Below are 23,192 nucleotides of genomic sequence, written 5' to 3'. Positions count from 1 at the left end.
CAGTGTACACTGTATTTGGCAATGTTATATATAACAAAGACATATGCTAGGGAAATTTGTCTATGAAAATAAATATCCATTTTGTGCAATTTGGCGTTGAAAGAACAAGATGATGTGGAAATCTGATAGATTACTACAGGTAGTCTTTGATTTACAACGGTTCATTTAGTGACTGTTCAAAGTTACAATGGCACTGAAAAAAGTGACATATGACCATTTTTCACACTTATGACCATTGCAGCATCCCCATGGTCACGTGATTTACATTTGGATGGTTCACATTTATGATGATTGCAGTGTCCCGGGGTCATGTGATCACCTTTTGCATCCTTCTGACAAGCAAAGTCACTGGGGAAGCCAGATTCACTTAATAACCGCGTTACTAACTTAACAACGGCAATGATTCAATTTGGCAAGAAAAGTCATAAAATGGGGCAAAATCCACTTAACAAATTTCTCACTTTGTAACATAAATTCTGGGCTCAGTTGTCATTGTAAGTCAAGGACTACCTGTACTGAACTGAAATCAGCTGGAAATAGTCTATTTCCACTCCAAATCTCTATTGCTGAATTATCCGTTTTAAAATAAGAGTAAATAACGATAGCAGAAAGCTATGGCTAGATCTAGAATCAGGGAAAAAAAAACTTTTGAAGTTTTAAAAGGCAACTACATCTTCCCTGTCCAAAGGGGAAAAAAAAACTTATAAAGATTTCTTATAAATGCATTACATTATTTCTGTCTAGTTAGAATCCGTGGCCCTTGTGAAATTATGGAATATCAGAAGTTTACCATACAAGGAAAACTGCTAAAATTTTCCAAAATATGAAAGAGGAATCTTTAAAGACATGGATTTATTTATTTATTTAAAAATTCATCTGACAAATAAAAAACCTGATTTATTATTTCCTGAAATCTGCAATATGAACATTGAAGTGATTGAAGAAAAAACACTATTGTTTATTGGAAAGGTTACGGAAGAAGGTGGGTTAATTTTTTTTTGCTGTTAAACAAAAATAATAAAACTTTGAAAAAGTGTAAATAAAATCACATAGCTTTGCTCTTGAAGCTGACAAATGTACAAAATCCAACACTGCCAACAATACTGATGTGTTGTTAGCCTGGTCAATAAAATTGTGGTTTTAATCAAGTGACTCATGGTAACAAAATTGGCGAATAGAGTTTGCTAGACTTGCATTAACTTGCATTAACAAGCTGCAAAATTGACTCTTGGCTTCACTCAAATCCTTTGCTAACAGAAGCGCTTTGCTGAAGGGGGTCCCATATCAAAGGTTCACTTCTGACTTGTCAGCAAATCTGAAAATTATGATCAACTGATGTGCCCACTGTCAACTGTCCAATTAGCGAACCTAAAACAAGGAAACACTCTCGGGAGAATTGAATTCCCAAAAGTAAAACTTTATTGGATATACCATGTTGATACTGAAGAAATAAAACCAGCTCTGGTTTTCCCATGTAAATGCTTGCCTAGTTAAACAATAACTTCTCCTTCTCTCCACCCCTAGGTGATTACATTGTCCAATTATGAAATGTTCTTTTGTTATGGCAGGGGTTGGCAACCTTAAACACTCAAAAAGCCATTTGTACCTGTTTCCCACAGAAAAAAAAAAACACCGGGAGTCACAAAACCCTTTTGACATCTAAAATGAAGATAACACTGCATATATCGTTTTTTACCTTTATGCTATGTATAAAAAAACTATAGTGTGTTACATTTATGAAATCAATGACCTGCTACAGAGAAAACAGTTTTTTATTTCTGCGTGCAACAAAAACATTTTGAATTCCGGGAAAAAAAAAAGATGGGTTGAAAAGCTCAATAAATCATGTGCCAGTGGGTGTCGCACATTGGCGGTTGTGACACATATTTTGAGTGACAGGGAGCTGCAGCAGAGGGATGAAAGAGCCACATGTGGCTCCAGAGCCGCGGGTTGCAGACCCCTGTGTTATGGGAACAATCCTTCTCTTTCTTAAGCACCTGGAGCAGTGACCTTGATAGCTTCCAGGCTCTCACAAACTCTGCATATATTCTCCACATTCCATTTTCCCCTTCCTTCACCCCAGTTCAATGGCAAGTTGAAAAGCATTAAGGTTTGAAAGAAGCAAAGTGGTTCAGCCTTGACACCCACATGCCATACTAACCTATGATTGGTGGCCTGTACAGATAAGAAAGATAATGGTGTTTTCTATCTTAGATCAAAAGATAAAATTCTGACATAAATAGGTAACCTAGTCCTCTATTCCCAAGGTGGTACTGAATAATTTTTATGGTAGTTAGTTGACCAGCATTTCCAGTTTCCTTGTCTTCTTCCCTCATCTTCCTCCCTACTGTAGTCTCCTTCTTCCTGTTCATGCTACCATTGCTTGTTGGAAAATTACTGTTTCCAGTTTTGTCACTAAATTTTCAGTTTAGCTTGCACCCAGTTCTTATACCAGATCAGAACAAACACGTGCAGTATTCTTCAGATAGCAAAGATATAGCTTGATTTTATCGAATATTAATCAACATCAAATGGGACCACAGGAACCACAAGTAGGCAGAGAGAGACAGAGAAAGGGGGGGGAGAGATGAACAATGGGCAAATAATAGAACCACCTGAGGATTTCAATCTACACTAGCTGTATTTTCTCTATCAAAAGGCAGAGAACATTTTAGAGTGTCTGAATACAATACTGTGGAATAGACAGTATCCCAAAGAGAATGGCCTTTGGATATTCCAGCCTTAACCCTTTAATGTTCCTAATGACAGCAGAACACAGTAAAGCAGGACGCTAGGTGATCCCTGCACTATTCCCCACCACAAAAGAAACAATTTGGTGGATTGTTTCCACCAAACTCTACTATTGTCTCTCTCAGTTCCTGCTTCCAATTTCCCAAAGTATCCCTGCCATCTTCAGAAGGCTATCCCAAAGGTGCTTTTTCAGGAGGCAATTGGACTTTTGAAAACATTTTGCCTCTCATGAAACTTCAGGAAACTCAGCAATTCTTCTCAGCCCCAAGGAGCCTACAATTAACAAGTCTCTCTCTCTCTCTCCCCCCCTCCCTCCCTCCCTCTCTCTGTCTTTTCCTCTCTCTTTTTTCCTCCCTCCCTCCCTCCCCCTCCCTCTCTTTCTTTCTCTATCTCTCTCTCTCTTTCCCACACACACTCTCTTTCCTACCCTTCCTTCCTCTCTCTTTCCCTCCCTCCTTCTCTCTTTCTCTCTCTTTCCCTCCCTCCCCCTCTCTATATATCTCTCTTTCCCTCCCTCCCTCTCTTTTTGTCTCTCTCTGTCTATCTCTCTCTCTTTCCCTCCCTCTATTCCAGGCTTAACCCTTTAATGTTCCCTCCCTCTATTCCAGGCTTAACCCTTTAATGTTCCCTCCCTCTCTCTCTCTCTGTCTCTCTCTCACTTTCCCTCTCTCCCTCCCTTTCTCTCTCTTTTTCTCTCCCTCCCCCTCTCTCTATCTCTCTCTCTTTCCCTCCCCCCTCTCTCTGTCTATATCTCTCTCTTTCCCTCCCTCTCTCTTTCTCTCTCTGTTTCTCTCTCTCTCTCTTTCCCTTCCTCTCTCTGTCTCACTGTTTATCTCTCTCTTTCCCTCCCTCCCTCTCCCTCTCTTTCTCTCTCTGTCAATCTCTCTTTCCCTCCTGCCCTCTCTCTTTCTGTCTCTCTTTTCCTCCCTCCCCATCTCTGTCTATATCTCTCTATTTCCCTCTCTCTCTCTCTCTCTCTGCCCCTCTCTCTCTTCCCCCCCTCTTCCCCCCTTTCTCTCTCTGTCCCGGGGGGGGGGGAAGGGGAGGAACCCCCTGAATTGGTGCTGGGTGGTGGGAATCTGATGTACGGAAGCGGATAGCATTGCCAGATAGACTAAGAGCTGCCATGCTTAAACTTCACACAGAGCTAAAACAAGACTAGTCAGACTTTGATTTCTGCCTGTGTTCTTGGAGCACACTAAGCCATGTTTTAGGTAAATATGCATGGACACTATTCAAACTAGATTGCCTGGGCAAATATAGTTACACATAAAGTTCATCTTTAGATGTTGCACTGGAAGAATGGATGCCCAGGGTAGAATCAGAGGGAAGGGTATGTAGAAAAATGTAGCTTTCCTAAAATCAAAATTTTCTTTTGAGTTATGTGATTCCTTCAGTTTATGGGTGCTATAATGTTACTAATTTTCCTAGACTAAATGGGAGCTTGATCTAAGTGAACCCTTCAGATTTTATACTAGTTTTTGATTTGATAAGTTTATACGCTTGATAATCCCTGATTTGGGAGTCATGAAAGTCTCCAAGTGTAGAATATTTGATGCACAGTTATTGTCACGTGCACCATTGAATGGGACACACATGCATCTGTTAGACACTTTTCAGCATGTGTTCAGCATAATTTACCACTAATAAAGAAATAAACAAATGGAGAAGGCAATGCAATTAACTAAACAAGCAACACGGTAATAAAATATTAGCTAGACACAAAATTGCCATATGGCGAAATTATATCCGGTTGATCTACAAAAAAACTATCTGCTTTACCCTAGTGTTTTCTTATGTATCTCCTGCGTCCAATGGGTGCCTTTTGATTGGTGATATCCAGAACATCCAAAGGTCACATCATAAACATTTGATAAATAATTAAATCTCAGAGGCATAGCATCTCTCAGTCCAAAACAAAGATAATTGGGTAGAAATCTTCAGCTCCTGCCAACCTAGCAGTTTGAAAGCATGCAAATGTAAGTAGATAAATAGGTACCACTTCGATGGGAAGGTAACAGTGTATGCCTCAGCATATAGTCATGCTGGCCACATCACCAGGGAAGCATCTTTGGACAATACTGGCTCCCTCTGCTAAGAAAGGGAAATGAGCAGTGCCCCCTGACTGATAGGGGAAACTACCTTTTTAAAAAACCTTCATATAGTTTCAGGGGGACATGACGTAATATAATATCTGTATCTTTCTAACTGGAGAGCTTAAGAAAAGGAAGGTGGGATATGTAAATTCTACATATCACTTCCTACAATCCCATTGAGCATCAGAGCTTAAGTGGTCCCTAAGCTTATCTTTACTATGACAGACCTTGGTACCTAATCAGAGGTAGGATTCAGGTAGTTTGGACTGGTTCAAGCGAACTGGTTGTTAAAATTCTGCGAACCAGTTAATCCCACCATTGGCTGGTTTTTCGGGTCTTTTTCGGGCCATTTTTCAGGCTGTTTTTCAGTCATTTTTGGACCATTTTGGGGGCTGTTTTAGGCCCTTTTGGGGGCCATTTTTGGGCCATTTTGGATGTTCAGTAGTAGTAAATAAATAGAGAGGGAAATTGAGTCAAAGACCTCAACAAGGTACAATTTCCCTCTCTATTTATTTACTACTACTGAACATCCAAAACAGCCTGAAAATGGCCAAAAAATGGCCAAAAAATGGACCAAAAAAAGGCCAAAAAAATGAAGATTTCAAATCTTCAAATACCTCTCTTGAAGCTGTACAACAATCTGGATTTGAAAGGGGAAGAGGAATTCATAGCTTATGTTGGCACACACTTCAGACCTCTCAATACCTCACATCCACTGTGCTTTCTCCTCCCCCTCTGCACAAATCTTTTAAACATTTGCTGGCACCCCAAAGCATATTCCCCCTTCTGAATTTGGATTATTACACAACCATATGAAATAGTATAATATTGCACTACTAAGCACAGTAACACCTGGACTATAGAAAAACTTTGTGAAAAAAATTGATATAAATTCCCATACCCCATATATAGATTATGTTGAACAAATGTAATGTCTTTGGGTTGATTTAAAGCCAAGATATGAAAACAAGGAAAATAAGAAAACTTCATCAAAAACTTAAATTGCTATTATGTTGTCTTCCTAAAGTCCCCTGCTTCCTTCTTTGCTCCATTTACAATTTCTATGCAAATAAACTTTACGTTCAGTTTTAGAACCAATTCTGAGACAATAAGCTTGAAAGAGGGCCAAAAATCATTGGATCTTTTCCTCATATCAGTACATCAGTAATGGGGTGGGGTAGGGAAGGAATCTTAAGTATCAGTGTAAAAATCCCTTTTTTCCAGTGATAACAGTTCTAGGATAAATCAGATCAATAATAATGTCTGTCCATGTATCTCTCCTGCTCAGCTTTTCATTATCTTCATTTTCATTTTCATTTCATTTCATTTCATTTTCATTATCTGATTATTCCAGAATATAAATAAAGACAGAGGAAGACAATTCTTGTGATTGAGAGAACTTTGTGTCTATTTTTAGGGCCAGAATGATCACAGCTCAATGATAGGACATAGTTATCGCATATTCAGGCAAAGCAGAGCTGAGAAAAACTTCTGTTGAGATCATTACGAACTTCTCATAAATTATGGTCCATGAAAGTGGGAAGAGTAGTGATCCTTAGATTCCTTTCTATATTTTTATGCATAAAGCATGTTTCTATTAGATTCTTCCTTCATAGATATGCTGTTCAGGATAATCTGTATATATATAGAGCTAGAAATGGATCTATTTAGGTCTCCCACCTAGCAGTTAGAGCTTGCTAGGTGTTAGAAAGGAAAAAAGCCCAGAACCGAGTAGATGTGATTCTACTGAGCTGGAGCTACAAAAAAACCTTGGCTACATAGGGAAAACCTGGCTAGAAGAAAAACATATATATATATATATATATATATATATATATATATATATATATATATATATGTAGGTCTTTGGTTATTCGGGTCTTCTCCCACGTAAAATTGGAAGTGTCTTGGCGACGTTTCGACGAAGTCTCATTCGTCATCTTCAGGCTGGTGTTCTCGGCTTCGTGCTTCCAGGAGCAATGTGAGATCGCAGCTGTCTCTTCCTTTTAACTGCTAGTGAAGGTGTGAGCTGATTGGGTGGGAACTTGGCTGTGTTCTGATTGGGTGGAGGTGTGTTCTGATTGGTTAGGGGCTTGGCTGTGCTCTGATTGGCTGGGGTTGTGTTCTTTTTGGGTGGGGGCTTGGTTGTGCTCAGCTTAGTCTGAGTTGCAGGGGGATTTGAGCTGGTGAGCTGCGTTGTTGTTGTTTGGCTTCGTGTTTGTGGCCGTGCGAGCTCTTCATGGTGGGTGTCAGTCTGCTTCATGTATGGATTGGAGGGGTTTAAAGTGGCTAATGATGCAGCTGCGGTCTGGCTTCTGGTCCTTGTTCGTGGCTCATTATCAGTGTGGGTTTGAGTCTGCTTTCTGCGTGGATGTGTGGTGGTGACATCAGGTGTGGCACTTGTGAGTGTGGGTCTGGTGTCATTCGTCGTGTTAGGGACTCGTTTGTCAATAAGGGCGGGTTTCCAAATGGCTGGTAGGCGGGAGGTATCGTCTCGTTTGTTCATGCTGTGTGGGCGTTTTTCTATCTCAATGGCTTCTCTGATTATTCTGTTGTTAAAGTGTTCAGTTTTGGCGATAGTTCTGGTCTTTTTAAAGTCAATATCATGTCCTGTGGCTTTAAGGTGTTGGACCAGGGAAGAAGTTGGTTCCTCTTTTCTGACTGAGTTCTTGTGTTCTTCTATGCGTGCACTTATTCGTCTGTTGGTTTGTCCGATGTATGTGGTGGGGCAGGCGGTGCATGGGATTTCATATACTCCTTGATTTTCTAACTCAATTTTGTCTTTGGGGTTCCTTAGGATGGTGGATATTTTTCGGTTTGTGCAGAATGCTGTCTTGATGTTATGTTTGTGGAGGATTTTGCTTATTCTGTCTGTGGTGCCTTTTATGTATGGGAGGAGGGCCCATACATAAAAGGCACCACAGACAGAATAAGCAAAATCCTCCACAAACATAACATCAAGACAGCATTCTGCACAAACCGAAAAATATCCACCATCCTAAGGAACCCCAAAGACAAAATTGAGTTAGAAAATCAAGGAGTATATGAAATCCCATGCACCGCCTGCCCCACCACATACATCGGACAAACCAACAGACGAATAAGTGCACGCATAGAAGAACACAAGAACTCAGTCAGAAAAGAGGAACCAACTTCTTCCCTGGTCCAACACCTTAAAGCCACAGGACATGATATTGACTTTAAAAAGACCAGAACTATCGCCAAAACTGAACACTTTAACAACAGAATAATCAGAGAAGCCATTGAGATAGAAAAACGCCCACACAGCATGAACAAACGAGACGATACCTCCCGCCTACCAGCCATTTGGAAACCCGCCCTTATTGACAAACGAGTCCCTAACACGACGAATGACACCAGACCCACACTCACAAGTGCCACACCTGATGTCACCACCACACATCCACGCAGAAAGCAGACTCAAACCCACACTGATAATGAGCCACGACCAAGGACCAGAAGCCAGACCGCAGCTGCATCATTAGCCAGTTTAAACCCCTCCAATCCATACATGAAGCAGACTGACACCCACCATGAAGAGCTCGCACGGCCACAAACACGAAGCCAAACAACAACAACGCAGCTCACCAGCTCAAATCCCCCTGCAACTCAGACTAAGCTGAGCACAACCAAGCCCCCACCCAAAAAGAACACAACCCCAGCCAATCAGAGCACAGCCAAGCCCCTAACCAATCAGAACACACCTCCACCCAATCAGAACACAGCCAAGTTCCCACCCAATCAGCTCACACCTTCACTAGCAGTTAAAAGGAAGAGACAGCTGCGATCTCACATTGCTCCTGGAAGCACGAAGCCGAGAACACCAGCCTGAAGATGACGAATGAGACTTCGTCGAAACGTCGCCAAGACACTTCCAATTTTACGTGGGAGAAGACCCGAATAACCAAAGACCTACATACAAACACCCGCGAAAACCTGAGAAAACATATATATATATATATATATATATATATATATATATATATATATATATATATATATATATATATATATATATTTAAAAGTTGCCAAATTTGAAAAACACTGATCTATCAGAACATCTAGCTCAGGGGTATCCAACCTTGGCAACTTTAAGACTTGTGGACTTCAAAACAGGCCAAAAAATGGAAGGGGAGGGGCCAGCCAGTGGTGGGATTAACCCAAAGTGGTCCAAACTGGCTGAATCCCACCTCTGCCTTTGAGGAGAGTGGCCAGGAGGCAGGGCTGGGTGTGATGAGTGACATCAAGTTGGTCATGCCCACCCAGTCACATGCCCACCCAGCCATGCCTACCCAGCCAGTCATTAGGGCAGAGAACTGGTTATGAAATTATTTGAATCCCACCATTGTACTTAATGACCTAAAAGGCTATGGCTCATAGATTCAGTTCCCAGTAGAAGATTTGAACCCCATAGAAAGATCTATGGCCATTTACACTTATAAGTCTGAAACTGGTCACTGGCTACCTGTGATCAATATAAAACACGATTCAGGATAAAAACAGAGAAATTTCCTCCCTCGAGAGAATGTATGTATATGGAAGTCATATAAAAACTCATATATGACAGGATATACTGTATGTCCTAATGGAACATCCATGTTTTTCTGGTATGAGAGCTTAAGAAACAGAAGTTGAACATAAAATAATCTGAAAACAAACAATGAAATATCCATGGAAAGGAATCAGTGATTATATTAAAATTGTTGAACACATGTGTCTTTTCACTTGCCTGTTCCATACACTGTATCAGGGGTGAAATCCAGCAGGTTCTGACAGGTTCTGGAGAACCGATAGTGGAAATTTTGAGTAGTTTGGAGAACTGGCAAATACCACCCTTGGCTGGCCCCAGAGTGGGGTGGGAATGGAGATTTTGCAATATCCTCCCTCCAGGAGTGGGGAAGGAATGGTGATTTTGCAATATCCTTCCCCTGCCACGCCCACCAAGCCATGCTCACAGAACCAGTAGTAAAAAAATCTAGATTTCACCACTGCACTGTATCCTAACTGCCTTGAAATAAAAAGAAAATTGGTTTAAGTCTGCATGTTTTGATGTATTTTATGTATTTAAGCAATAGATCAACAATGTGTTTTAGCTAATTAACAGAAGAGAAATAACATGGTCCAACTTGACAACGTTTATCCATTGGCAGAAGTCAGGGGCTTTGTGCATTTTAACAATCTACTCTGAAGAAAGGCCTATAAATTCATTAGGACCTACTCCTGGGTTAATTAAGTGGCAATAGTAACAGTGGATGCCTATTCAGAAATAACTCTTATTGAATACAGTGGGCTTCCATTTCAGAGAAAGATAAAATACACACTTAAAGAATTAATATCAATGTTAATTAGAATCTTCTAAAATTGGCATGGAAATTAAATATATAGGCTAAGAGGTTGTTGTTTTTGAAATGTACTTATAATATGTGTTCATATAGAATTCATAGCCATCAAATTAATTTTACTCAGATTTCAGGAGAGACATTATCCTTTTCAAAAAAAAAAAAAAAAAGTATGTTTCATTTTTGCCAGCTCCTGATAGGAAGCAAGGGAGAAAGAGGCTCTACATTTGTAAATATTCTTTTGGCATTTTGATGATAAACTGCCAAGCTGTTCAAGGGAGACTTTTCAAGTCAACTGTAACTCAATAGTTCCTGAGCTGAGCTTCTGCTTCTAGAATCAGATTTAATGTATCAAAACTACAGTTAAGCATCCAGGTATTGATTGCAGACTAATCAAAAGCAGATACATTTTCTGGCATTTGGCTGCTTTTGGCCAGTCAATAAGAATATGGGGCCAAACTCAGACCTAATGTAATCTCGTTCAGATACTTGGATAACTCTGGGAGTGCATGTGATACATCTAAACCTCTCCCTCCCTCCCTCCCTCTCTTGAGAGAGAGACAGAAAGAGACACACACAGAGAGAGAGACAGACAGAGACAGAGAGACAGAGACAGACACACACACACACACACACACACACACACACACACACAGAGTGAGAGAGCGTGAAAGAGAGAGAAAGACACACAAAGAGAGACAGAGACAGAGACATAGCGAGAGGGGGGGAGAGAGACACACACAGAGAGGGGACACACACACACACACACACACACACACAGAGAGAGAGAGAGAGAGAGAGAGAGAGACAAAGAGAGGTGGGAGAGAGGGAGAGAGTTCTGGAGCCTGCCTAAACAAGTTTTCTAGGCATGGTTTTCCGAATTACTTTGCCTTGGTCTTCTTCCTATGAATGAGAGAGTGTGACTAGGCCAAAGTCATCTAGCTAGCTTTGTGCCTAAGGCAGGACTAGAACTTGCAGTCTCCCAACTTCTAGCATGGTGCCTTAACGACTACACCAAACTGGTAGAGTTACGATATTTAGGTTGCAAACATCCAAATGTCATACTTTTTGCTCCTATCTAAGTACTATCTATACTCTTATTACTGTTATTACTATTACAATTTTTTTGGTAAGATCTGGTGGTTCTAAATAAGAGTATACATGAGACTCCACAACAGAGTTTGGAATATTGCTAGCATTAGTTATTGGCTTCCTTTAAAAGACACAAATCTGCAATTGCCACTGAGAAGATAACATCAAGAGAGAAGGTTAGTATTCTGCTAGGACTGAGGTAACTCAGGTTCAGGACTATGGTCACCCCTGAAAACTCAAAGGGTAACTTTGGCAGAGTCACTTGCTTTCTTGCTTTCTCTCTTTCTTTCTCAGTTGCAGCCCAGTTTACTTTAAAAAATTGTTGGAAGGATGAAATGGATGGACATCCCCATGTAAGTCTCCTTGAGGTCTAATAAATTAATAAGTCAATCACAGCTTCATAATGATAACGCCTACTGAGAAACTAAGCTGGTACAAATGCGATTAGTCATGTATATAAGAATTGGATATGTCATTGGGAAAAAAAAAAGTAAACGATTTTAAATTGACAGCTCTTTAATGAGAAATGTGCAGTACTGCTATTTTTTTACTAGTTGGGACTCATGCATTTATTACATTGACATCTGTAGTTTTGAGCTGACATGTCTTTTTAGAGTCAAATATCAGATTAAATGGGATCTATGTGACTTGGATCCCCAAACACTTGTGTTTTCCTGCTTTCTTTTTCTATTTTTTACCTTGGTATAATGTGCGTTTATTTTGTAAATTGCCTGCGGCTGGGCTTTGTCTATAACATTTCTTTGCAAAGAACTATATACAACCATAATGAAAAAGTAAATTCAACCATCTCGGGTGGACATGTCCTAAGGTGAAAAAATATTGGGCTAAAATTAGAAGTTGGACAGAAGAGATAATTGGCCACAATGTGGACTTGAAACCAGAGACGTTTTTACTAGGGATATTAAACAGAACCTACAGTAAAGAAACCCGATATTTGATTTTGCATATAATTACAGCTGCAAAGATAATCTACGCGCAGTCCTGGAAAAACGAAAATGTACCAACAGAGGAAGAAATAATTAAGAAAATTCTGGACTGTGTGGAGATGGACAAATTAACGAAAGAAATAGAAGAAAAGGAAGATACAGAATACTATCAAGTTTGGAACAAGTGGTACGATTGGCTCGAGATTAGAGAAAGTAAATGTGAATAAATGATGGAGAGGAGAATGTGACAAATGTGTAAAATATTGTAAATGAATAAAATTAGATATAAAGGGACGATAAAGATAATGATAGTAAAGGATGGGAAAAATGGGAAATGTATAAAGTATAAAGTAAGAGGAACAAAATGTAAAAACACATATTATGTGTTTGTGTTCTGTATGTTGTGTTGTAAAATCAATAAAAAAAAAACCTTTTTTTAAAAAAGAAAAAGTAAATTCTGTGAAGTTTTTTTGTCTTGGAACATACATGTAGTTTTCTTGGCAACAGCTTGCCCATTTTTGGAATTCAGATAGCTGACTTTCATCGGGAGAAATTCAGTGTTTGCTTTAGCTGGCTATATTCTTCAGGGTTTCTTAAGCAGAAGTCTTCTATGACCAGTATGATGCAGTGGCGAGAACCCATAAATGGGGACCAAAGAAACTCATCTGTAGGTTTTCCTTGACCATGTGATTGACTATTGGCCAGCCCAATCGACATTACAAGAATTATATTTGCAAAGTTAAAAATGGTTCCATGATCACTGTCTTGGGCTCCTTAGCGAAAGACAGGATGTAAAGGCAACAGATAAATAAGAAAGTAATCTACCTGAGATTCCTGGACCAACAACCTTGAGTGCACCTTCCAGAGTCTCTCCAAAGCTTGCCACCAAATTGTAATGTTTTAATGTAACCAAAGGGAATTAACAAAATACATGAAAAATAATTTCATCAACTACCATGTATTTAATTAGCAGAACTGAATTGATATTGAAATATAAATTATATCTTTTGAAGCTGATGGGTGGTCTAAAAACATGGAAAATAAGTAAGTAAATAAATAAGTAATCAGTTATAGATTTTTAATCTTCTTTCTCCTCCCCATGCTATTTTTGGAGGGTGGAGTGGCCTGAAATAGGTTATTCAAGAGCCAAGTGAAGCTTTTAGTGTGAAAATGTTATATCTTCATTTATAAAAGAGATACTGGACTGGACCTTCCGTGTCCAATATGTCTAAATATGTCTCAAGTACAGTTTGTTCAATTTGTTTGCTGTTTAATGAGAAACAAAAGGAAAGAATTTTTCACATTTCGGGAAAGGCTTCACCGTTTTACTTTCCCCCTGTTATTTACAGGTTCAAATTTCATTTGTCCCCTTCGGACTTTTCAACCGTGGTTCTGAAAGACATAAGAGAACAAGAGCAGAAATACAAGATCATTGACATTTGTGAAAAATGCAACCACTACTTAAAGAAAATTTAAGCTTTGACTCAGCAGACCATCTTCTGGAAAATAAGATGAATGGGAAGGAAGAGCCAAGAGCATAGTTGAGCCACAGATGCCCCAGAAAAAGAAAAAAGAAATATAAGAAGCAGGAAGGAGAAAGAAAAGAATATTTTTCCTGTCATCTTAACCTGAAATACTTAAAAAGCTTCTGGCTTTTTGAATCAGAGTGACACAGATAAAAATCATTGCAATGTTTTTATTAACTTTTAAAGTCTGCATTGTTATTTTTTAAAAGTTTTTTGCTTTTATTAACTGATTAATTGTATTAATTGAATGCAAAAAAGCAAGCAAAAAAAAAAGATGGACAATTCTGTACACAAAGCATTAAGGAAAGAAAAATATGCAAGACATATATTCACAAATTTGTATTCTTCTTCTTCTTGTGCCATATCCATCATCGGACGTTGGCGATCATGTTGGTGATCCTATTTTTATCAACAGCCGTACGAAAAAGTGCTGCTGAGTTTTCTCCAAACCAGTCCCTTAGATTTTGAAGCCATGATGTTCTTCTTCTGCCTGGACCACGTTTGCCTTCAATCTTTGCTTGGAGGATTAAGTGAAGTATGGCGTATTTTTCCGGGTGTTTGTATACAAATTTGTATACAGCAATATAATGTCTACATAAGCATTTCAATAAAAGGTTGCAACATTTCATTATAATCATCTATAACTAATCTATGTCAATAAATAATTCATTCATATGTTGCCAATAACATGAATACTGTAAACTATGCAGTAGTTGGGATATTTTTTATCCGTCTAAGGCTGAAGAATAAATCACAGCATGGGGAATCTACTTTGCCCAGAGGTGGGTTTTAGCAGGTTCTGACCAGTTCTGGAGAACCAGTAGCAGAAATTTTGAGTAGTTCAGAGAACTGGTAGTAAAAATTCTGACTGGCCCCGCCCCCATCTATTCTCTGCCTCCTGAGTCCCAGCTGATCGGGAGGGAATGGAGATTTTACAGTATCCTTCCCCTGCCACGCCCACAAAGCCATGCCCACAGAACCGGTAGTAAAAAAATTTGAAACCCACCATTGACTTTGCCCTTTTGAGACTTTTTCACATACTAAATTAACCTGATGCGATAATCCAGATAGCAGAATAAAAGCCTGATCATATGGAAAAATTAGCTGAAAGCTTGGATGTAGACTTTGGATCAATGAGTAGATGAAACTGGTGAGTTTCTATTATTTTCCATTCTAAAGGACAAATATTATCAGCCTAGCACCGTGATGGCGAACCTATGGCACGGATGCCACAGGTGGCACGTGGAGCCATATCTGTGGGCATGCGAGTGTTGCCCTAGCTCAGCTGCAATGTGCATGAGCGCACCGGCCAGCTGATTTTCGGGCCTTCTGGGCCCAGCGGAGGGGCCTCGAGAGGGCCTCTGGGGGTGTGTGGAAGGCCGTTTTCACCCTCCCCAGGCTCGAAGAAAGCCTCTGGAGCCTGGGGAGGGTGAAAAACAGGCCTACCAGGCCCACCGGTAACCTTTTTGCCGTCACGTGTTGTGGCCCCCGCCCTCTGAGCCTATCTCATCGGAGGAAGAAGGCTCCGAACATGAGGGAGAGGAGTCAGCCAGGCCTCCCTCTCCAGGCCCCTCCCCTCTGGCACTGTCTCAGGTGCCAGCCGAGGGAGAGGAGATTAGCCAGGAGCCAGGTGTCTCGGATGAGAGCGAGGAAGGAGAGCTGTCGTTCCTGGATGCACACCAACGAAGGCGTGATAAACGGTTGCAGCAGTTAAGGAGGCGTGCTAGGGATTAGAACTGAGTCACTGGACCACACCCCAGAGACTATATAAGAGAGGGTGGTGGCTGGTAAAACTCTGTGATGAACAAAAACTAACTTTGGCTAGTCACTTGAACGTCTGAAGCTGCTGAAGGGATATTGTTTTGCTGGACTATTTGCAATGCATATGTAATGTTATGTTATCTGTTGCAGTAAAGCTCTTGGCAGACAGTGCTTATATTGTTGCCAAGTTTGAGATAACGACCTGTGTGCGTGCCAAGTACTTTCTTAACCCTCGGCTGGCTGTGTTTGTGTGTGTGTGTAGACGGGGACAGATCATCGCGTGCCAAAAGCGAGGGAAGTGTGGGGCATGCATGTGCGGGGGGTGGGGCACGGGGGCATTGAATTATGGGTGTGGACACATGCACGCGTGACCCCCCCATGCTCCCCACGCTTTTGGCATGTGATAGCAAAAAGGTTAGCCATCACTGGCCTAGCACAACTCAGTGGCAGGATTTACAATTAGAATATCTACTGATGTTCTAATTTGGACCTGCAATATGTTCAGCCTTGGTTGCATCTAATCTATTACAAGTACTCATTAAAGTCTGTGACACAACCCTCCACCCCCTACAATTACTCCACATAAAATTTTGTTGGTGATGGATCAATTTAACATGTAAACTTCAATGGTTGAATGGAATAAAGAATTAGGGGACAATGTGAAGAAGTGCTAATATCAGCATGAAAAATCTTAGAAAAAAAATATTTTGGATCTTTTGGGCTCCATTACACCTATGCAGCAAAGCCTAAGAAAATCATTATTTTCTTGAAAATGCAATCAGATTAATGCTCCATTTGAACATATATTTATACAGTGTCCTGTCTTTGTTCCTTCTGGAGGTGACGTTCTGAAGTTATGACTGTCAAGCATCCATTTTGTGGAGGAATCCCAAAGGTGCTTTTTCAAGAGGCAACTAGACTCTTGTTTTTCCCTGAAGACGTTTTGCTTCTCATCCAAGAAGCTTCTTCAGTTCTAACTGGATGGTGGGGAATGGAGGGATGTATATTCCTTGCAGGCAGCTGGTCATTTGCATTCTTTTAGCGAGTCGTTGAAGCACTTGGAGGTTTATCTGTGTCCTCAGGGTCACCTGAGTAGTGCAAATGAATGTGAAGCGAAATGTTTTCAATGAAAAAAAAGAAAAGAAACTCCAGTTGCCTCTTGAAAAAGCACCTTAACCTGAATGACTGAGAATCTCCATAGACATTTGTGGAAAAACGTCCAGATATTTTCATTTCTTCCAAGTATGCACTCAATTGTGCAACTTCAGATTCTCAGTTGTTCTTTTTTTTTTTTTGAACTACATTCCTAACACATGGAAACTAACATCTGTACAAATTCTATGTTGTTATAGTTGATCACACATTCAGCCAGATGTTTAGACTGACTTTGGCATTTTTATCCGCCTATAGAGTTGTAAGAAGTAATCACACGCGCACACACACGGTCCTAGAGAATGAAATATTTTGGGGAATATTAAAAGAGGTAGAATATTATATTTCCCCAAAGGAGAAAAAATCTTAACAAAGGCAGAAAGCAACCCCAATAGCTTCCAGCAGATGCCTGAAGTCTTTAGAGATGGATATTGTGTGCCCATTAAGAAATCCAGGCCAGCCTATTCACAAAGAAAACACCTTCCTTGCCAGTTGATGGGATTAAAATTAACATCCCCCCACCCAAATTCTAAGAACAGGACATGACCTTTAGGACATAATAAGATTAACCCACTACCATTAGAATAGCAAAAGTCACTAGACTCACTACACTGCATAACCCCTGCAGCATTTCAGAAACTGTATAAAAATTCTTGCGCTCATCAAGCTTATTTGTCAGCTGTCCCAGAACCACATACTGGTTCTGCTCATCAATAAACAGAATCCTTTTTTCCGATCAGCCTCCATTTTATTTCCAGCGCCCTTGTCCTGGCTTGGAACTGAACCAGATGGATTTTTCTTCCTACAGAGTCCTTCCCATTTCAGCTTAGATCATGTTTTTAGTGTTTGGTCACAAGGCCCAGCAAAAGCAGACATTTTGCATTGTGTCTTTAAAATGCATCTGAGGATTAGAATCAGAATAGAGCTGGAAGGGACCTTGGAGTTCTTCTAGTCCAGCCCCCTGCTCAAGCAGGAGACCCTATCCCATTTCAGACTGTCCAGTCTCTTCTTAAAAACTTCCAGGGATGAAGCACCCACAACTTCTGAAGGCAAAAGCTGTTCCACTGGTTAATTGTTCTCACTGTTAGGAAGTTTCTCCTTAATTCCAGGTTGCTTCTCTCCTTGATTAGTTTCCATCCTTTATTTCTTGTCCTGCCCTCTGGTGCTTTTGGAAATCATCTGGCTTGTCACTCATTCTTCTCTCTAATATTCCCTTCCCCACTGGGGCTAAATGGAATCCTCCAAGTATGAGTGCCTTCCCATGCTGGCTCCGTCATAATTTGCTTTTGCTTTTGCTTTATATGCTAAAAAGGAAAGCTGCCTTCTGGCCCCAGATGTTGTTTCACAGCCTGTGAAGGACTATTGGTGTGCCCAGAGTGGCTTATATTGTATCCCTCTTGATGGATAATCAGGAATTAAAGTTTCTGTCATCAGCCTTTCCTGGCCTCCTGCAAACAACACTATTCTGTACCCAGCTGGATAGGTGCTTGTGTATTTGCTGTTGTCATTTAGCCAAAGACTCTTTAGCCCCATCTAGAGGTAACAGGCTTAGGAAACAATTCTGCAAGGACTACTAAAGCATCCTATATATGTTTATACATTGAAAGATATAGGTTCAGTTCCTGCTGATGGGGAAACAGTGTCGGTAGGGTTGAGATGGCCACATAGCTCATAGGCTACTATTGGACAGTAATCGGTCATGTAATATGCATGATTTTTGTATATGCATGATGTAATTTGCATATTTTCTACTCTGAGGCAAAAAACGAGTAGATGTGGGAAATACTTGTCAATACACACCATCCTATTCCATTTTTTTCAATAAAAAGTTATCTGGGAAATCCACTTTCCCGTTAGGTAAACTCTTCACAAATTTCCAGCAATGTATTTATTTATCTATCTGATTCATTTAGGTCAGGGGTGTCAAACTCAAGGCTCAGGGGCCGGATACGGCCCACAGGGTGCTGAGATCTGGCCTGTGGGGCTGCCCGGGAAACAGCAAAGGACTGGCCTGGGGTGCCTCTTGCAGTGAAAATAGAGCTCGGCAGGGCCGCGCGTGGCCCTCCTGAACTCCATTTTTGCTGCAGAGGGTTGCAGGAGGCCGTCACAGCCAAAAATGGAGCTCGGGAGGCTGTTTTCGCTGGCAGAGCGCTCGGGCCACCACAGGCACCCCTGACACGAATGACGTCGAGCTGGCCATGCCCATCCTGGTCCTGCCCACTCCTCCACCCAAGGTCAAACAGCCCTGATGCGGCCCTCTATGAAATCAAGTTTGACACCCCTGATTTAGATGATTGTCTCAAAATATGCTTTTCTCCTGCACCTTTCCTTATGCTTTTAAATTACAACTACTTTTAACTCTGATACATTAAAATGCCATGACTCTGATTTCTGGTTTATCAGCCTAGCTCTTGAAGTGCACGTTGATTTTATCCAGCCCTCCCAGACATTGGCCAATTTTGCAACTTTTCTAGACATTCACGCATCTGTCCCAGATACTAACTCAACTTGCATGTTTTTCTTTCTGTGTGCGTGTATAGGTGTGTGCACTCTTAACACACAGTCCTTATTCCTTTTGCTTATTTCCTGTTTTAAAATGTGGTTGGCATTTGACTGAAGCTATCGATAACATCAAAAGTTAAAACGAAAGGGTGCTATAGTGACATAAATGAAAGGGCCTTAATACTTGAAGGTAGTTCTGCGGTGTGGCTTTTGAGGATCAAGCAACGGAGTTTGGATCTGGTCATCCTGCAAAACTGCATGGATGCACTAGAGTCACTGTAGCGCACTGTAGCACTCTGGAGCTTTGTGTCACTTCCAGCTGAATACACCTGAAAGTGCCTGGTAAAGGGAGGTAAAAAAACAGGTCTGGGAGTTTTATTTTGAGAGTGGAGGTCTTCTATTCTTAGCTGCTGAAGGAAGCTGGTGTCTGGGCTTGCTTGTCGATAGCTTGTGACCCTCTTGTTTTTCTTTCCTCTCTCAGGAGCTTCAGTCAGATTGAAACGGGATGAGACACAAAGTTATCCATTGACCTATGTCTTCTTGTATCTTCTGCTCAGTGATGGAGATGTTGGTGCTCCATTTTTTCTGCTTCCCTCCTCATGAGGAAGCAAACAAAGTGAAATGGGAAAAGTTGGTGTTGCAGGATCCAATCGGGGTCAGTGACTGGGACCAGACTTTTTGTCTTCCAAGCTTTCAGATTTGTCCTGGAGGCCATCTTCAAGGAACTTCTCTCTGAAGTTCCCTGAAGAGAGAAGTTCCCTGAAGATTGGCTCCAGGATGAGTCCGAAAGCTTGGAAGACAAAACCTCTAGTCCCGATGATTGACCCAGATTGGATCCTGCAACATTATCCTGGGACATGTACTGTATATTCACCTTCATTCATAGTTATTTTTGTTTTTATTTGCTAGGCACAGGAGCAAACAATATCAACAGTTCCCCAAAGTATAGTGCAGGCCTAAACTAAAGCAGCAATAATCAGTAGGCTTACTAAAGAATATTCCTATTGAACTCAATGGGATTTCCTTCAGAGCAAAAAGTTTAGGATTGCACTATAGGCTGTATTCTGGACAGCTAGTCTATAGAAGAGCAAGGGACTAAGGACACTTTGCATTGTGCCATTTTGCAGGTTGTGAATCTCAGCCTTCCAGTTGTGTTATCCTTTTCAAAGCTTCTCAGTTTTCCTTTGTACAAAGAACATTCAGAAAGGTCCAACAGAAGCTTTCATGTGTTGTGTTAATCAAGCTTGGCATTTCTATTACACTATGGATTTTATACAGTGTAATATAAAATAGGTTTCTATGCAGAAGAGAACCTTAAATGTGCCTACTGCTCAAGTCAAGACAAATAGATATTATTGATATTTGCACATATAATAAACTACCATATATATACACACAAAAACCTTGTTATTGAGCTTTTCCTGTAGAGAGGGAAAGGTATTAATTACCCTCATGAAGGAACAGATTTTTGAGAGAAAAGCAAAGTATTAACAGTAATAATACTAGTGTAGTATAGTAATAACTAACATTTTTTGCAACATTTCCAACCCACGTACTGTACTTGTCATGCATGTTTGTATGTGTGCAGAACTATTCTCCCACTATATGAAAACACTCAAGATATTGATAAATGCTTGGAAAAGATCTGCTTCTCAGAACCATTGCATGTAAAGACCTTGTAATAAACCCAGCTTGAAAACTTACAGTGATGGAGCAGCCATGAGTGCAGGAAGCAGCTTGTTCTACTCCTTGGTAGTCTCAAGGTCAGGAAATGCTTCCTTATTTGAATTCGGATCTGTAAAGTTTCCACCCATTTGTTTTTGTCCTATCCTCTGGAACAATGAAGAATAAATCCACACTATTTGCCTTATAACAATCTTTCAAGGAGTGGTGAAATCCAATTTTTTTTTACTACCGGTTCTGTGGATGTGGCTTGGTGGGCATGGTGTAGCTTGGTGGGCGTGGCAGGGGAAGGATATTGCAAAATCTCCATTCCCACCCCACTCCTGGGGGAAGGATATTGCAAATTCTCCATTTCCACCCCACTCTGGGGCCAGCCAGAGGTGGTATTTGCTGGTTCTCTGAACCACTCAAAATTTCTGCTACTGGTTCTCAGAACTGCTCAAAATTTCCACTACTCGTTCTTCAGAACCTGTCAGAACCTTTTGGATTTCACCCCTGCTTTCAAGTATATGAAGACTGCTGGGACTTCTTGTCTTTGCCTTCTCTTTCTTTCGGGCTCAACTTCCCCAGTTTGTTTAACCATGGATTTAGCTTTCAAGCCCTAACTTCAGTAACTTCATTCTTAGCCTCTGTTACTTCTCCCCATTAAATCGTAAGTTGGGAGACGTGGCAATCATTTTTTAAAAAAACTTACAAAATACTGATTGCAAAAATGGTCAGTCTTTTATTGTGTTGCCCAAAGTCATGTATTTGCCATCGTCAAATATTTAATCAAATAATTAGATATTTAGGTTGTGGAGGAAGCCATGTTTACTTACAGAACACGATGCAAATACATATCTGTCTATGGCAATGTGGCAATATCTCAGCCGACGTTTAAAAAGAAACTCAGCTAAATGAAGGATAGACAAATTGATTAATTAAAGTTTGCTTGCTTTTCATATAGCCCCATTTGGATTTATTTAAAAGAAAGTTTATTCAATTGAACCTACACTCAGAAATTGTATAAAGAAGACCATAAGTCAAGTATTGATCCCAGTTTTCCTGGCAACATTAAATATATGGCTTGCTTGAGTTTTCTCCCAAGATGATTTTTCCATTTCCCAGGAGCTCTGAAATTTTTTTGGCTCTCCACCCAAGAATTAAAAAAAACCAAACCCTGCTTAGAGAAAACCAAGGTAAGCCTAGATCAGGGGTGTCAAACTCGTGGCACACAGGTTGGATGCATTACATGCTGGCCACGCCCACCCCCGGGTTAGCGAAGGGGAAAAAGCCACAATACGTCATGTGATGACAACATGGCACTGCGAGTTTGACACCCCTGGCCTAGATGCTGTTGCTTGCTGTGACAGATATTATCAACTGTATAAGTAATCACCTTCTTGATGAAATGAAAAACCAGAGTTAAACTGGCAATTTTGATCTAGAGGTTTTGCAGAGGTGATCTATGGCTCTTTTGGGTGCTGTGATGTACAACATTGCCAATCCCTGATTTATGACAATAGGTGAACCTATCATGTAAAATGCAATCCAGCATATCTAGGAAATGGCAGATTAGGAGCAGACTGTCCAAAGGGAGTAAAATGTACACTCTAAATTCAACCAACCAGACCTGGAAGAGACTCGTGCAGGCAAGGTGATTCTTTTATTGCATTAGTTTGTGGTAATAGAATAGAATAGAATACTTTATTGGCCAAGTGTGATCAGACACACAAGGAATTTGCAAAGGCTTTCCGTATACATATAAACAACAAAATAATATAATCCTAAAATACCAATAAGAGAAGTTGGTAGAAAAGATGAGAAGGATAATAGTAATACAGTCATACTACATGGGTAAATATCCTTAGATATAAGCTTTTAAGACACAAGTGAAAAGAAGATTAACAGTAGTCGACTTTGGTGTAAAGCAGCATAATCAGATTTTACATACAAACTGACTTCATTAACAATGCACACTTAATTAGATAATTTCTCAAAAGAATAAACTCATGGCACATCAAAAGAGGCTTATTATCAATGACCACTGAAAATTGCCTTGCTGGGGCCTTAAGTTATAAGTTGTTCCCACAAATTCCATCCAAGGTACAGTATGTTATTGTCTACAGTCAACTCAATTTGAGACTTGAATTAGAATATTCCACAAGCAACTTTTCTTCTGAAACAATGGTTTGGCTCCAGGTCAAAATAAATGATTATGATGATAATTGTGAAAAAGCAAAGACTTCCTTGCCAAGTTCAACTGCTAATAATTTCATGAGTCTGGCGATATAGTTTTCTTGGCAACAGTAGGTGTCTGGTAGTATCATTTCAGACAAATGT

At 40.4% G+C, this 23,192-nt stretch overlaps 1 protein-coding gene across 1 annotated transcript in view; it reads right to left on the bottom strand.

Moving 5' to 3' along the window:
- Window positions 1-13,533: 13,533 nt before the first annotated feature.
- F13A1 (coagulation factor XIII A chain) overlaps window positions 13,534-23,192 on the bottom strand; it is a 124,442-nt gene continuing 114,783 nt past the window's right edge. Inside the window, exon 16 of the mRNA XM_070940719.1 lies at window positions 13,534-13,638. Within this exon, the coding sequence (XP_070796820.1) occupies window positions 13,605-13,638 (34 nt within the window). The 3' untranslated portion in view covers window positions 13,534-13,604. The remainder of the gene's footprint in view (window positions 13,639-23,192) is intronic.

This window comes from Pituophis catenifer, unplaced genomic scaffold, assembly GCF_029215685.1.
Source record: "Pituophis catenifer annectens isolate HBS135680 unplaced genomic scaffold, rPitCat1.0.hap2 SCAF_3, whole genome shotgun sequence".
Taxonomy (NCBI): Eukaryota; Metazoa; Chordata; class Lepidosauria; order Squamata; family Colubridae; genus Pituophis; species Pituophis catenifer.
The sequence above is the reverse complement of the archived record's forward strand: the minus strand, read 5'-3'. Positions and strand labels throughout refer to the sequence as shown.